This window comes from Photinus pyralis, unplaced genomic scaffold (genome assembly GCF_008802855.1).
Source record: "Photinus pyralis isolate 1611_PpyrPB1 unplaced genomic scaffold, Ppyr1.3 Ppyr1.4_LG10, whole genome shotgun sequence".
Classification (NCBI taxonomy): Eukaryota; Metazoa; Arthropoda; class Insecta; order Coleoptera; family Lampyridae; genus Photinus; species Photinus pyralis.
In genome coordinates this window covers 5538811-5556032 of record NW_022170250.1, presented here as the reverse complement: position 1 = coordinate 5556032, position 17222 = coordinate 5538811, and the positions used below count along the sequence as shown (strand labels likewise).

The window sequence follows — 17222 nt, the reverse complement described above, 5'->3', positions numbered from 1 at the left end:
ATTAGCGCACAAGAATGCATGGCGATGTTATGGGGCATCAAACGCTACCAGCCGTATTTGGAAGACCGCCATTTTACCCTGAAAACTAACAACCTCGCACCCATATGGCTAAACAGGGTAAAAGACCACTGCCCGGAAAGGGACAACGAACTGCCCGACTTTCTATCAGGAAACCCGACGGTAGACGAAATTCCTGGCGACGCCCTCAATATTTATAGAGCTCTCGAACCAATAACGTCGGCCAATACCGCACCCCATCTGACGAGCGCAGCGATCGACATTTCCACCCTAGTGGAAAGGGTCAAACGCAACCAGCAAAGGCTGCTAACTTAACGCGCACACGGCAGGAAATCCAGGAAGAAGGCCTCCAGAACCCAGGACAACGATTGCGACGAGAGTACACGGTAAACGTAGGATACCTACCTAAATTTTTCTCATTGGTGAAGTAAAATGCATCGTTAATTAACCGGACCACCTCCTATCCGGAATGTATCTGAAGGTCCTGGATACGGTAACCTTAAACTATATACATTTCGAGATGAATGCCGCTAAGTACAAACATCTAAGGCAGGGCCCCTCCTTACGTTAGTTGTAGTTGACCTGAAGCACAGTAGGGAAGGAACGTAAAATAAAACACTGAAATTGTGAAAAGTTTGTTTAATAATGATCGCAATTATTAAGATTGTGAAAGCTCGGAAATTTAAGTCGAAATAAATTACATTGTAAAAATAAACTTTGAAAATGGTAGTTCACCGAATAAAAATAAATAGGCTGGGAAAAAAGAACTTACCAATAAAAACACCATTAAAAATTAATTGCTTGTAGTGATGTGAATGCGTAGCTTCAAGAGGTAACATATGACTGCATCATTCATGGAGAAAATTGTTAGTTACAAACAACAAGTCAGTACAATACATCAAACGAATCGGTAATTTCCACATATTAAATAAAATGATCAAAACTTATATGAATGTTACTTCAAGGACAAGACCAAGTAATCAACATCAATAAACATAAATTAAGCAAGCATTACACCAAAAACGTAAACAATTACAAACAATAGCATAACTGTATCACATATGTAATTATGTATTGCGGTTAAACCAAGTAAATTTCAAAAATAAAGATTGAAACACAAAAAATATAAAATGTGGCATACAAAACACAAATACGATATAAAGAAATGCAAAGATTACTACCTGCATTAAATAACACAAAATAACAACAAACGTTTATGGAGCGACACGTTCACGATCGCCATTCAAGACAAAATGATCAACGTAACCTCCGTTCGTGCTTTTTAGATGGCACAGACAGCTTTTTCCCACCTAGAAATTGCATGGTTGCCAACTCTCAAAAATGTATGTATCGTCGTAAGTTGTATATACAGGGTGGAACCTCTCATTATGTTTTCACTTCGGCATGTAGCTCTGCAGGGGGGAAAAGGTAAATGACACAAAAAAGGCAGATTCGTACACAAGGAATTGAAGCCGCTAATCAGTCTAAATGAGTTCAAACATTCATATTAAAATTAATAACTGGCCAATCTCAAATAAATCAAATTAGGTATATCATTTACATTGAAAGCAAATAACACCAAATTCAAGACTCACTTACACCTGAGTTACAAACAGCTAGGCAACATCATACAATATAAATAATTTCAATTAAAACTATGTACATTAACGCTTTCAAAATGGATATTGGCACAAATTAGAACAAATTGAATTTAACTCAATGGATGCAGAAAGCAAAGTGATCTTGGCAAAGCTAATTCAACACCACATCTTCTTCCTATACACACTGTAATGATCTTAGCCTCCTACTATCATGGCGGCTAACGCCAACTTCAAGTCACATCGGGATATTCGACCATATTCTGTAGTAGCGGGAATGCCAAACGAACATGGCTGCCTGTTTGAATATTCTCGCTTAAGTTTCCCGCGAGAATCTGTCACTCGGGGCCACTCCGAGTGCTATAAGATCGTGATCGTCATGTAGGACACCTACGTTGTGTAATAACTGGGTTCTCAGCAGGCACTGAGGGCGGTTTATGGATAAGGAAACCAAAAGCAATAGCTGATTAAGTTTACTTTTTGGCCCTCTCGAAACCGGGTTAACTACTACAAACACGCTATGAGTAACCAAAATGGAATCGAGCCATTCCCCAGGTATTACAACACATACATATCAGACAAAACTAAGAGATGTTAAATATTCCTCGCCGGGCAGGAACGGGTGAAAATGTTAGTGTTAAGGTTCACCAAGGGCCGTATAAACTTGAATAACTCGATCCCCTCTAAACAAGCACACGTCCCTCTTGATTACTGACAGCCCAAAATAAGCAAATATAATGATATGCAATGCAATAATCGAGAGTGACAAGATACAACCCTACCGACAATGAAACATGATTGCCAATACCAACAAAAGTTACACATTAACAGGTACAAGTGATTGAATTCAGTAAGTACATAAGTGTAAAGGGTTACAATCTGCATTCAAGTTACACACATTTATAGATTAATTGAATAAAGCAAATACCTCACCTGATATAAAAAGCAAAAGCACACAGCAATGATTAAGGTATAATAAAATATTTCAAGATAAGCCGTACTTTACACTTCAGGCGGTTACAAGAAAAAGACCATGAACACACATGTTAAATCGTATTTATTGACGGACCCAAAAAGGAAAAGGGAAAAAGACCAACGTGTTTCATTCCTCCGGCACCCCTGACTACAGGGATACCGGAGGCGTGCTGCTCAGGGCTTCCTGGCCCTCTTCAGCCAGAGAACGGGATTGAAAGGATGGGTAAAGTTGGGGATGGGAACGAAAGGAACGGAGTTAGGGTGCTGAGGGGGAGAGTACTGCTCCAGCATTCGCCTCGTAGATTTCAACATAATGCTAGCATTATGCGAAGCTACGTATGTCTGAGGAAAACCCCCTGACAAAACCCCAGACAGAGCAGTCGGCAGCGGGATTCGAACCCACGACCTCCCGAATAGCATAGGTGAGCGCAACCACTGCGCCACGCGCCTCGGTGACGGACCCAAGCCACGCGGTAATTTGATCTAACGCCCCTAAAAACCACCCGAAAATCCCCCATTCCCTGCATTTCACGCATTTTTAGGAAAAAACTGGACTGCAGGTGTTTGAAATGGTAAACACATGTGGTCTTCCGAGAAATTCCATCCGCCTCATCTTCGCTCTTTCCCTTTTCTGTAATCCCACCAGATTTCGGTTGGCAGCTTTCGTAACCAACATGATGTATAGGGTGCTTCGTATCGACAATCATATTCACAGGACGTTGTTAAGGTTGGGGCATCTCAACACTAACATTGTTTTCAAATGCTGACATCGAAAACTATTATATTGTGAAACAGCCCTCATTGTTTCATACTCTTTCCTCGAGACTTAGTGATTGTTCACAATGGATATAAGCATAACAAAAACATAACAGATACATAATTCATAATGTTGAATAGTAGCACACCAACGTACCTATTTGTTCACAATGATTACATAATTTTTGTTTTTTTGTAAATGTCCGCGTATCTTTTATGTCATACCGAAACGGTACATAAAAAATACATAAAGTTGGGTCGGTTTCAACTTTACGTAAGTTTTATGAAAAATCTAGTGGAATTAGGTGTATTTCTGTTGGGCACAAAGATGCAGCACTGCGCTGTTGGTTTGACATTTCAGTTACTGCGTCTAACATCTGCAAACATAATCTGGTTATTTTTAAATTGGTAGGTACATAGTTTTTGGCGCATTATTTCATAGTTTGGGGTGGTGTGGTCGTTCGTGGGTTGTTCTTGGATTATATCCAACATGACGTGGAAAACATAGACGTCGAGTTACTAATTAGTTTGGTGCGATTACAACCCCATTTGTTTAATAAAGGTAACAAAAGACATAAGGTTAATAGGTCACAACCGCGTCTATAATTATTGACCGCTGTGAATAAGGTGATCGAATAATGCTGGAGTCATCCTGGTGTGTGAAAAAAACCATTGTTCATCATGCAGCTTCATTTCTAGACACAATCGCTTAAATTCTCCTCTTTTCTCTCGGTCTCGATTTATAGGTCTGACCCACCAACGCCGTTTTTGTTTGGTAACAACTTTGTCTCTCTGTCTTCTTAACCGCAAAAGCAATAAATCCGATGAAATTTCCATCTTAGTGACACACACATATACACCACAAATAATATTGCTATGTTCTTGACGTTTTGCCGGGTTTAAATTTCGGATTTGCGCCTACGCAGATAATTACAATCTTACGGTCACTGTGAACACTTTCTCCACCTGCGTAAAATTATATCTTATGTCAATATTATGTTTTATGTATCTGTTATGTTTTTGTTACGCTTATGTCCATTGTGAACAAGCACTTAAGGATCGCATAATCACGAAAATGAAAAATTAAACAAACTTTGGCTCCGAAAATATGGCCGCCCCAGGCTTCAACGCGCAGTATTGCCCTGATGAGATATTATCAGTCCCCTTTCTTTTGTAGTCTAAGGTTTCACTCGCAAATACTTTCGAACGGCGTCTCTATATATGCCAACGGTACTTGTCGCTTGAACTATGTCTCTAGGTACGCCAACGGTACTGGTCGTTTGAAATTTGAAATCGGACATGTCAGTGTCATTTGAATTTTTGGTCAGGGGGTGATCACATGTCTACAGTATTAATTTCCTACTTCTTCCTTGACCACATTTCAAAATTTCAAGTTCATATCTTTTAAAACACCAAATATTAGTCCATTTAAGGTTTTCGCGTGGACACCCTGTATATTGGAATATCTAAATTAAATTAATATATTGAGATGCCGCAACCTTAACAACATCCTGTGAAGATGATTGTCGATACGAAGCACCCTATACATCATGTTAGTTACACAAGCTGCCATTCGAAATCTGGTGGGATTACAGAAAAGGGAAAGAGAGCGAAGATGAGACGGATGGAATTTCTCGGAAGACCACATGTGTTTACAATTTCAAACACCTGCAGTCCAGTTTTTCCCTAGAAATGCGTGAAATGCAGGGAATGGGCGATTTTGGGGTGGTTTTTAGGGATGTTAGGAGATCAAGTTACAGCGTCGCTTGGGGTAGTCAATAAATACGATTTAACATGTGTGTTCATGGTCTTTTTCTTGTAACCCGCTTAAGTGTAAAGTACGGCTTATCTGAAACATTTTGTTACACCTTAATCATTACTTTGTGCTTTTGTTTTTTTTTATATCAGGTGGAGGTATTTGCTTTATTCAATTAATCTATAAATGTGTTTAACTTGAATGCAGGTTGTAACCCTTTACTTGTGTACTTACTGGATTCAATCACTTGTAAATGTGTAACCTTTGTTAGTATTGGCAATCATGTTTAATTGTCGGTAGGGCTGTATCTGTATTGTACATATTTGTACGTGTCCCCTTATTTGTGTATCGTGCTTTTTAGCCACTCTCGATTATTTCATTGCATTCCATTATATGTGTTTATTTGGGCTGTGAGTAATCAAGAGGGAAGTGTGTTTGTTTAGAGGGGATCGAGTTATTCAAGTTTATACGGGCCTTGGTGAACCTAACACTAACATTTTCACTCATTCCGAAGCCCAACAACTTTAGCCCACGTCTACAGGCACCACACTGGGCCTACCGCCCGGCGCGGCATATTTAATGTATCTTAGTTTTGTCTGATGTGTGTGTTGTAATACCTGGGGATGACTCGATTCCATTTTGGTTACTTATAGCGTGTATGTAGTATTTACCCCGGTTTCGACAGGGCTCAAAAGTGCTGTACTTTAGATGTTAGCTGTAGGCTTTGTTCATTATAGGACTACTCCGAATTAGGTTTTCCTGCAGTTTAGCTAATTCGTAAGGTAAATGCCGGAGTAGTATAGAACCCTCTGCAGGGGCGTCGTATTGGAATTGGTGTCAGCTTCAATATAATCTTAATCAGCTATTGCTTTTGGTGTTCCTTACCCATAAAACGCCCTCAGTGCCTGCTGAGAACCCAGTTATTACACAACGTAGGTGTCCTACAATGACGATCACGATTAGTGCACTCGGAGTGGTCCCCGAGTGACAGATTCTCGCGGGAAATAGGCAGCCATGTTAGTTTGGCATTCCCGCTACTACAGATTCCGGTGTGACTTGAAGTTGGCGTTAGCCCGCCAAGATAGTAGGAGGCTAAGATCATTACCAATATGAAAATAAAATATAATAAAAAAAATTAATAGATTGAAAAATACAACAAAATGAAAGCTCTGTATATCTCGAGGCAACGCTCACAGGCATGTTTTGAATATTTTTTTCCTTATGAACGAAAATACTAAAATAATGATAAGATAAGGAGATAATTATTAGCTATAGTTAAGATATGTACCTATCTAATCTGTTAAACCTCTTGAGGCGTAGGTATAAATGTGTGTGCAAGCTGCCTCATAGACGAATATTCTCACCATGTATTTTAAACTTGTATTGGTTTCAGTTGTTCTCGTGTGTGTAGGTGTTGTCTCAGGTATGTAACGACACGTTTATATTTTATGCACGAACGGTCTCTAAATTGGAGGCCTTCATTTCTTGCCAGTTAAGCATCCACGACCCAGACAACACAAACATATCTTATGGACAGCCATTTGCAATACAAAAATGGACACGTGTTATATCCTATGAATGTCCACTTTTGGATATGGTACATAAAATGGATGTCCATAGTATAAATAAATTTTTATTCGTGCACTTACTCTAAAACAAAAAAAGACAATTTTCAAAAAAATTAAGAAATCTAATATATTACTTCATAACTTCATGCCTTTCTTTAGTTCCTCGCAGCCATTTTTTATTGCCTCTTCGGTTGTCTTGTCACTTTTTAAGGTTTAAGATTTAAAATACTTGTCATACCTACAAAAAGCAAACCAAAACATCAAGGAACCACAATAATTAATTAAACGATCGACCGCGTGTGTCAACAGTAAAACGTTCATCCAGCGAAATGCTCTTGTCGTTGGTATGGATATCCAAAATTGGACGATGAATGAAAATGCTATGGATAGTTGTATAAAAACATCCAAAAACAGATAATATATGTACGGTGTTCATTAGAAATCAAATGAACATGAACCGCATATCCATTGGATATCATGTGTTGTCTGGGGAACTTAAGCGCTTTCAGGCTTCAAGTGGTTAGAATTAACATAGATTGCTGTGATGATTACTTTCTAATTATTGACTCTTCGCTAGTATAGGTTCCTTATTTACCAGGTGTTCCTGTTCACAGTTGTAGCCGAAACGTGTCAAATGCTTTAGAAACATAGCATTACCATGATTGTCACCAGACCCAAACCGGTTGCTTGTAATATACACACGTGGTGCTTTACAGTCACTTCAGTGAATTTAATCAGTTTTCATCATAATTAAGTTGTTGTACGCTGTGATACAAAGCAACAATAAAACACTTAAAACTTGATATGGGCAGATTAATAGATTCGAATACGAAATTAATGCGTTTAAAATGGAGATAGCTTGGTGATAAGAGAGATAGTAAACATTGTTTACCAACGAGCATGTTATTAACGTAATTTCACTATGCACTATGTCCTAAGGTATATTTCCATGCTGCTCTGAAAAATGATCATATATATGGTCGATTCCGACACTGTGTCCAATGTGCCAATTTTGTTAGGAAAACGAGAGAACGCACATGCCAGCTGAGGAAGTCTAGCATATTAGTTTTGGAAATTATTTTGGAGGGGTCAAACTTAATTATTCCTTTTTTTGTCATGGCGTGTGTTTCTACACTTTTTGAAACATATCGAATGCATTATTTTAAAGTTGATTTCTGTTGACGTATCGATTCGTAGGTTCTCAAACCTCAAGGAAGTGCTATTCTTGCGAAGCTAATTCGTTGGAGTCCTCTGATGTTGACTTTAAGCAATGTCGTAGCTTTGTTAATCTTACCGCAACTACGAGTTGTCCAAACGGAAAATGCATATTTTATCTTGAAGGTACGTATAATATGTTAATCTAATACACGAATATCATCTAGATCCTTTTAGAATATCTAGGCGGCAGCTATAACAAACAGATCGTTTATAATACGGTGAGATTATGTCATATCTATGATTGTAACTACCTGAAGCAAAATGGCCGCGGAAAGAAACACTGTGTGGAGTGCGACAGCGACTACTGCAATACTAGCAAATATTGATCAATACGACCAAATCTCTACAAGGATTGTGAACATTATTGTCTGCACACTACTACCACCATTTTGTTATTGTTCATTATTATTTTTGTTCTTTTTTCTTTGACATGATCCTCTAAACTAAACTGTAAAATGAAATAATTATGTTGTAATATTTACCTTTGGAAACCTTATTCCCCCGCCAGAACTCCAGACTTCTCAAAGATCTATAGATTTTTTAAAACACTTTGACCCTTCTAATGGAAGATTGTGTGATGGTTTTTCGAAGAAAAGGCGGCGAGTGTGTTGCAAAGACAAAAATAAATTAAAGGTCTGCGCATATGTGAGGACGACGGTACCCAATTTTACATACGTAGATTATTATCTTGCCCCTGCCTATTGTGATAGCGCTTTTTGCTATGTTCCCAACGAAATTCGCCAAAAATTAACCATGCAGGAAAGAAAAAGCGAATCAGTTTGTACCTACTGATCTTAACCCACCCCAGGCTCGAAGTGAAGATGACAGATTTTACGGCAAAGTGGCAACGTTGCAATCCCAGTATCAAAACACGGTTCCCGCTCAAATTTCGAAAAAAACAATGGCACGTGATTGGATCGTCTAAGGTAGGGCCCCCTTACGTTACACGAAGCTAATACAATGACTCGGGACCCAGTCGGGCAGGAACACTAAAATAAAACGCTGTAATGTCTGCGAGTTTATTTATTATAAACTTATTCTGAAAACCCGGGAATTTGATGGATGCAAGCAAAACCTAAAGTGCCGCACTCTCGCAAAAGCAGACTACCAAGGAGAAAAAGAGCACGACTTGAGAAAAAACCTTGGCCTTGAATAAAACCCAAACTATGCTAATCACAAGCAAATTAAAACACCAACCACCTAAGCAGAACACGTAACACTGCCTTAATTAATTAATGAATTCAAGTAGCGGAGTACGTTTGAACAGTATGCGTAGAGTATTCGTCACAACATGTCATGTACTTTCCTTTAATCGCGGCTAGAAGGTAACTCACTTTTTAGTTAGTCATTGGGTGGTGAATCTGGTTATTCGTTAGGTTTGGGCCAGCGTCTTCGCTTGATTGCCCTCCTGTTTCACGGTTATATTCATGTTGTGACGTAACAATAGGCAGTTATGACAATACACAGTGTGCCCTCAATTATGCTCAGTTTCCACATAATGACATTGGTATAAATCCCAGACTTCCGGAACTACTACCTGTGCTTCGTAACTCCCCTGACATCGGTCACGTAACGACACAAAACTGAAGATGGTTAAGAGATGGGTCGCCGCCCATGGGTAGGACGGCCTTGGTTACAGCACTTCGTCCCTAAAGTTGGAGATTCGAGGGCCCTCAGATCCTTTTATGCCTTAGCTCTAGAATACCTTTCTATTCTAGCGTCCGAGCTCCCTCTCACGGTAGAAAGATATGAGTTACATACAACAAGGCACACGCATTCGCGAATGTTACGAGTCACCCTAAACTAAATACACCTAGCATTGCATGCCCTACTTCACGGAAGTCGAGGTTCTACATAGGTACACCCCCGTGCACCGTGTAACTGAGTTAAACGTGGTCTAAACCTGAGATATCGTAGACTTCCACAAGCACATGGATATTAGTTAACACCTCGCATGTTATAAATTACATATTAGCATAATGGTAGTTGGAAAATATCTGATTTAACAAAAGGCACAATTCATATAAGTACCTACACAAGAGTAAACTACATAAAATATTTTACCCGACACCAAAGTTGTTAAATCCTACGCACAAACACCAAAAACAAAGCTAAACTAATACAACTCAAAATACAATACCTAATTCCACCAACAAGCTTTAACAATCAATAAGTGACGCCAAGCCCCCAAATCCCAAACATCCTCCGGAAATTACAAAAAAAAGATATAGACATTAGTGATTCTATACTCCTCCGGCATTTACCTTACGAATAAGGAAAACTGCAGGAAAACCTAATTCGAAGTAGCCCTATAATGAACAACGCCTACAGCTAACATCTAATGTGCAGCACTTTTGAGCCCTCTCGACAAACAGGGGTAAATACTACATACAAGCTATGAGTATCCAAAATGGAATCGAGCCATTCCCCAGGTATTACAACACATACATCAGACAAAACTAAGAGGTATTAAATGTGCCTCGCCAGGCGGTAGGATTACCCAGGGCCAGTGGGTGCCTGTAGACGTGGGCTAAAGTTGTTGGGTTTCGGAACTAGTGAAAATGTTAGTGCTAGGTTCACCAAGGCCCGTATAAACTTGAATAACTCGATCCCCTCTAAACAAGCACACTTCCCTCTTGATTACTCACAGCCCCAAATAAGCAAATATACTCGTAATGAAATGCAGTGAAATAATCTAGAGTGACTAAACAGTACGATACACAAACAGTGGGACACATGTAACTATGTACAGGGTGTAAATCGAAAAGTGGAACATATGCGTTTAACATGGGAAATTACTTTTTCTTTGCGCAAACGTTTCGTAATTATTTTACGCAAAAATACTTCAAATAAAAGTTATAGAGATATAAATTCTGCATCTAAATCATGTGACACGATTATTCTACCGAAAAAATTAATTATAAAGATTCTGTTTGGCGTCCGACGTCCGACGATCCGAAAGTGTTCCTATTGGTTGAAAATTTTAAAAATTGAATTTTTTAACATTGAATATTACAACTTTTGCCACAAAAAGTACTTATATAACGTAAATGTAACTTCTGATTTTCTGAATGTGAAATGAAATCCGAAGAATACTAAAATAGAAATACATAAATTTGAGGTTTGACTATCAAAACACGCAGGTGTGCCATTATTTAACAACGACACTAAAATTCGGTGAAGTTTCCCTCGATTTGTCACTAAAACATTTTGCGAAATTCGGACGCATGTGAACTCTGGCATATTTTTTATCCGATAAAAAATTTCCGAATCGGATGGCGGACATCGGATGCCATGAGAACTAGCCTAAGTAGCCAAGGACTATGTTTTTCTTTTATCATAGTCCATGGATAGACTAAAAACGCGATTAAAAACATTATTGGACAATGGTACATTGTAGTGCACGGAAGTGATAGTTAAAAAACACACGAAAGTACATCGTTTCACAGGTATATAAATTATAGGTTAGTTTTCGGTGAAATAATAAACAAATGTGGGCTTCACTTTACGATCATTATTATCACTCCTCACTCTTTCCTTCTCTAAGGGTTACACATTGTGATGATCCTAGCCTCCTACTATCTTGGCGGGCTAACACCAACTTCAGGTCACACCGGAATATTTGACCATGTTCTGTAGTATTGGGAATGCCAAACTAACATGGCTGCCTATTTGAATATTCTCGCTTAAGTTTCCCGCGAGAATCCGTCACTCGGGGGCCACTCCGAATGCACTAAGGTCGTGATCGTCATGTAGGACACCTACGTTGTGTAATAACTGGGTTCTCAGCAGGCACTGAGGGCGTTTTATGGGTAAGGGACACCAAAAGCAATAGTTGATTAAGTTTATATTGCAGCTAATACCAAAACGGTGCCCCTGCAGAGGGTCTTAAGTGGTTCTATACTACTCCGGCATTTACCTTACGAATTAGGAAAACTGCAGGAAAACCTAATTCGGAGTAGTCCTATAATGAACAACATCTAATGTACAGCACTTTTGAATCCTCTTGAAACCGGGGTAACTACTACAAACACGCTGTGAGTAACCAAAATGGGATCGAGCCATTCCCCAGGTATTACAACACATACATCGGACAAAACTAAGAGATGTCAAATATACCTCGCCGGGCGGGAGGAGTACTCACGCCCAGTGGGGTCCCTGTAAACCTGGGCTAAAGTTGTTGGGTTCGGAACGAGTGAAAATGTTAGTGTTAGGTTCACCAAGGCCGTATAAACTCGAATAGCTCGATCCCCTCTAAACAAGCACACTTCCCTCTTGATTACTCACAGTCCCAAATAAGCAAATATAATGAAATGCAATGGAATAATCGAGAGTGACTAAAAAGCACAATACACAAATTAAATATGTACATATGCAAGTATGTACAGCACAGATACAGCCCTACCGACAATGAAACATGATTGCCAATACCAACAAAGGTTACACATTAAAGGTACAAGTGATTGAATTCAGTAAGTACATAAGTAAAGGGTTACCATCTACATTAAAGTGACACACATTTATAGATTAATTGAATAAAGCAAATACCTCACCTGATATAACAAAGCAAAATCACACAGTAATGATTAAGGTATCACAAAATATTTCAAGACAAGCCGTACTTTACACTTCAGCCGGTTACAAGAAAAAGACCATGAACACACATATTAAATCCTATTTATTTGACCAACCCAAGCCACGCAGTAATTTGATCTGCTAATACCCCTAAACCACCCCAAAATCGCCCATTCCCTGCATTTCACGCATTTCTAAGAAAAAATTGGACTGCAGGTGTTTGAAATTGTAAACAGATGTGGTCTTCCAAGGAATTCCATCCGTCTCATCTTCGCTCTCTTTCCCTTTTCTGTAATCCCACCAGATTTCGGTTGGCAGCTTGTGTAACTAACATGATGTATAGGGTGCTTCGTATCGACAATCATATTCACAGGACATTGCTAAGGTTGGGGCATCTCAACTTTAAAGGTACAAGTGAATGAATCCAGTAAGTACATAAGTAAAGGGTTACAATTCTGCATTCAAGTTAAACACATTCAGAGATTAATTAAATAAAGGAAATACCTCACCTGATATAAAAAGGAAAAGCACACAGCAATGATTAAGGTATAACAAAATATTTCAAGATAAGCCGTACTTTACACTTAGGCCGGTTACAAGAAAAAGACCATGAACACACATGTTACATCGTATTTATTCATTACGACGCTGTAACTCGATCTCTTAACACCCCTAGAAACCACCAGAAAATCGCCCATTCCCTGCATTCTCTTTCCCTTTTCTGCAAACCCACCAGATTTCGGTTGGCAGCGTTTGTAACTAACATGATGTGTAAGGTGATTCGTATCGACAATCATATTCACAGGATGTTGCTAAGGATGGGGCATCTCAATACAATAATGCGCTTTTTTCTTACTACCTAAAATACATCACCAAAGATGGGAAAGTGCTCTTATGCTTATATGGAGTTTAAAGAAAAAATGGAACAAGCTATAATCCTTCATTTTCTATGTAAAACTAAAGTCGTTTATATATTTTAGCAAGGTCTGATGATGAAGTGAACTTCGAAATGGATAACCTATAAAGAAAAAAAAAAAAATTATTTGCCTCTAACTTACCTGCTACATTAAATATATCCAAAATGATTTTCACATGGAGCAATACATCAATAAAAATAAATAAAACACTTCGAATTGTTGTTGTTTTATTATAATTTCGGATCAATTAGACACCATTTCTAAAACAAAATTAAATCACCGAAAACATGGAGAAAATGATAGTACCTACAAACATTTAAAAATCATAACAACAAAGACAAAACTAAATGCTAGACTAAATGTATACAATTTTTTGTTTACTTACAGTGGTTAATAAATTATTCTAATTCTAATACCTAATTGTGGCTGTGTGACGGAAAGGAAACAACAAATGGTTTGCATGTGTTGCCGTGTATCTGATAATAAGTGTGCTCATTAGCCCCCCGGGAGGTTTTAAATTTGGGTATGCTAAGGACACACTAAGTGGTTATGGGTCCTGTTTAGTGTTCCACAATTATGAGTGATAGCTTTAGATGCGCCACCCTGTAAAGTTACAGGAGTTCCAATCAGAAAAACACGTAGTAACCTAACGCTAGAGAATTGATTATGGCACGGCGATCTTAGACAATGTGCGTCGAGAGATGTTGCTGAAAAGTAGACTTAATGCTTGTCGTATAATTGCAACTGCATTTAAACACTTCTGTAGAATGGTATTTCGACATATGATCTCGCATATCAGACTTAAGGTGGCAGGCATAATCGCAAATGTGACATTTATACCTGTTTAAAGCATCGTGCGAGTGCATCGCCGCGAAGTGCGATTTGAGATTCCCTTTAACATTCGTTGCGTAATCGCAACTGGCACATTTAAAATCTTTAGAAATTTTGTGTTTTAAGAGATGGTGTTGAAAATTTCGCTTAATTTTTGTTTCATAGTCACAACTTGAACATTTCAGATTTTTATAATGTTTCAATGTGTGTTTTACGAGATTGTGTTGTCTGAAATTCCATTTAATATTCGTTCGATAATCACAAATGGTACATTTAAAATCTTTTGAAACCTTGTGTAGTACGAGATGTTTTTTTAAAGAAGGTTTATATTTTGAAGCAAAATTACAATGTGCACACCTGAAATCTTTGGAAGGTTTGTGCATTCTGAGATGTTGTTTCAAATTCATTTTTGTATTTGTTTCAAAAGGACAATTGTGACATTTGAAATCCTTAGAAAGATTATGTATTAGAAGATGCCGTTTCAATGTAGTTGGACGATTTGTAACAAAATCGCAAATGTTACATTTAAGATCTTTGGAAACGTGCACATATGTTGGATGATGTTTCAATGAGCTTTCAAACGATGTGGAATGCATTAAGAGATGAATTTTCAAAGCACGTTTCCAGTTTGTGGCAAACTTACAATGAGCACATCTAAATAAATCTTTAGAAATTTTGTGCGTTAAGAGGTGAATTTTTAAAGTACTTTTAAAGTTTGTTGCAAAATTACAATGTGCACACTTCAAATCTTTAGACGTCTTGTGCGTTTGGAGATGTCTTCTAAAATTCACTTTCATATGTGTCGCGTAATCACAAATGTCACATTTAAAATCTTTTGCGACGTTATGCGTCAGATGATGTGCTTTCAATGTACTTTGACGGTTTGTGGCAAAATTGCAAATGTTACATTTAAAGTCTCTTGAAAGGTTATGCGTTAGAGAATGTGATTCCAATCTACCTTTAATGTTTGTAGCAAAATCACAAACAGCACATTTAAAGTTTGCCGGTCGACTCCACTGGTGTGTCGACACATGTTTTTCAAATTTGTATTTATGATTTGTTTCATAATCACAAACCTTACACGTAAAATTGGAAACCTTGTGAGTTAACAGGTGGCTTTGAAATTTGTGTCTATAATGTGATGCATAATCGCAAATGTCACATTTAAACGCTTTAGCAAGACGGTGCACCAAAAGGTGTTTTTCAAAGTTTGATTCATTATCCGCCACGTAACGACAAAGGCCACATTTTATAGTTTGAATATTTGGCAAATTGTTTTGTTGCTGCACTCGTTCTTCTTTCACAGTTACCAAAACATCATTGCTTATAAAAACATTTTTTCCGAGAGACAAATTTATGTCGTCTTCTTTTTCCGGTTCAACTTTAACAACGCCATCAACCATTACTGCCTATAAATATGTGTAAATGCTACGATTAGAAACTTAGGACTTACCTCCATCGTAGCCATGCCTTAGGACGGGTATTAAAATAAATCGAACAAAGCTAATAGTAATGGACTCCGTAATGGATGCACTAGTAGTTTCAATTGGGGAAAATTTGTTGGTGTTGAACACAACTTAAAACTAAACTAACCTGCGACTCAGCATTATGAAGCAAGAACATCTAACTTCTGTGTTACGAAAAAGAGCCGATTGCGATGGAAATGCCGTTTTTATACACATGTATGGATGTGGCTCTTGTACATGACGATGTTTAGTAAGAGTTGTAGGGACCTCCCTGTATGTACAATATAATAATAGCGTTTTCGATTGGCAAAACTCGTACTGCACGAGTGTTGCACGAGAAACTGAAGAAATCCATATGAAAATTGCTCTCAATGGAACATAAATATTCGTAAATATTTGTTGTCATTTGTCCATAACCTCATTTTAGATGTAGGTAATCGACAAATCTCTATTCTAAAAAATTACAAACGATTTCAGTATTATTTATGATAAACGATGAGGAATATAAATTTGAAATTCCTGTAAAGGACCAATTTTTGGCGTTCAGTTTAATGAGTAAGTGCAACTTTTTGTAAAATAGAAGCTATTTCACCATCTTCGCTATCGCAAGATGACGACAAAAAACTCTCCAATGCAAGAAACAAATTCAAATTGCTGCACGTTTGTTTTGAAAATTTGTTAACTAGTAGCTCCACGAGCTCTCGGACCTCGTGCGTTGAAATTTGCACTGAGTGCGTAATTGTTGCATCACATTTGCCAATGGAACACAGAAAATTGCCCTAAAACTACCAATAGAACGTAAAAATTGCACTCGTGCAGCACGAGTTTTGCCAATCGAAAACGCTATAAGGTATTTCACAGTGTATATTTGGGGGCATGTGTTGTACTAACACTGTAAATTAAGTGCTTAAATTCCGTGCTATTTTACTTCTGACAATTAAATCTCAATTAGATAGATAACCTGCTTAGTAAAGAACGGTTAAACACATCGGCGCCTTATTTAAACAATTTAAAATGTCCCGAGCGGCTACAGAGAGTAACTTCGGTGATGTTGGTTGTTTGTTTTCGAAAAGAAGCAAAACGAACTGTGACATATCTTATACACGAGACTCTGTAAATACTGCAAATGCAAGGAATAGGTACAAACCGCAGTTACTCTCTGTAGCATCATTTACGTCGGCAATGAATACTTCTACACATTCCGATGATTTGGTATTTAAAACACTGTCGAAAAATAATACATTTGCACCTCATACAGGATTACAACAAAGAGCACTTTGTTATCCATTACTGCTGCACACGTTTGAGCGTTGAATGAAAAATAATTAATAATTAATAATTTAACAGTCTAAGGTTAAGCTGTACAAAATTTAGACATTATGTTATCCCTCTAGAGGCGCTGTAGGCCAGTCATTGTGGATCTTTACCTGGAAATAAGTCCGGAAGTTTTGAAACTTTGTAGGTTCATAGGTTTTGGGATCTACAACTAAAATTCACAAAATGCACAATCCGAGATGCCGCCGGCGCCGCCATCTTGCCAAGAT

At 38.0% G+C, this 17222-nt stretch overlaps 2 protein-coding genes across 2 annotated transcripts; one reads left to right on the top strand and one right to left on the bottom strand.

Moving 5' to 3' along the window:
• The first annotated feature begins 6236 nt into the window (after window positions 1–6236).
• On the top strand, window positions 6237–8353 carry LOC116161774. The gene is made up of 3 exons (XM_031475237.1): window positions 6237–6526; window positions 7869–8012; window positions 8064–8353. The coding sequence occupies exons 1-3, from the start codon at window positions 6469–6471 to the stop codon at window positions 8213–8215; spliced, it is 354 nt and encodes a 117-aa protein (XP_031331097.1). The 5' UTR covers window positions 6237–6468; the 3' UTR covers window positions 8216–8353.
• A 5238-nt stretch (window positions 8354–13591) lies between these two features.
• On the bottom strand, window positions 13592–15901 carry LOC116162133 (zinc finger protein 99-like). The gene is made up of 3 exons (XM_031475671.1): window positions 15806–15901; window positions 15666–15745; window positions 13592–15621 (listed from the first exon to the last, which is right to left on the bottom strand). Exons 2-3 carry the CDS (start codon window positions 15678–15680, stop codon window positions 14062–14064), a joined length of 1575 nt encoding a protein of 524 aa, XP_031331531.1. The 5' UTR covers window positions 15681–15745; window positions 15806–15901; the 3' UTR covers window positions 13592–14061.
• Between the last annotated feature and the right edge of the window lie 1321 nt (window positions 15902–17222).

Coding starts and splice junctions, on each gene's coding strand:
- LOC116161774 (XM_031475237.1), top strand. CDS start 6,469: ATGTATTTTAAACTTGTATTGGTTTCAGTTGTTCTCGTGTGTGTAGGT. Junction 6,527..7,868: donor GTGTGTAGGTGTTGTCTCAG/GTATGTAACGAC, acceptor ATCGATTCGTAG/GTTCTCAAACCTCAAGGAAG. Junction 8,013..8,063: donor ATGCATATTTTATCTTGAAG/GTACGTATAATA, acceptor AGATCCTTTTAG/AATATCTAGGCGGCAGCTAT.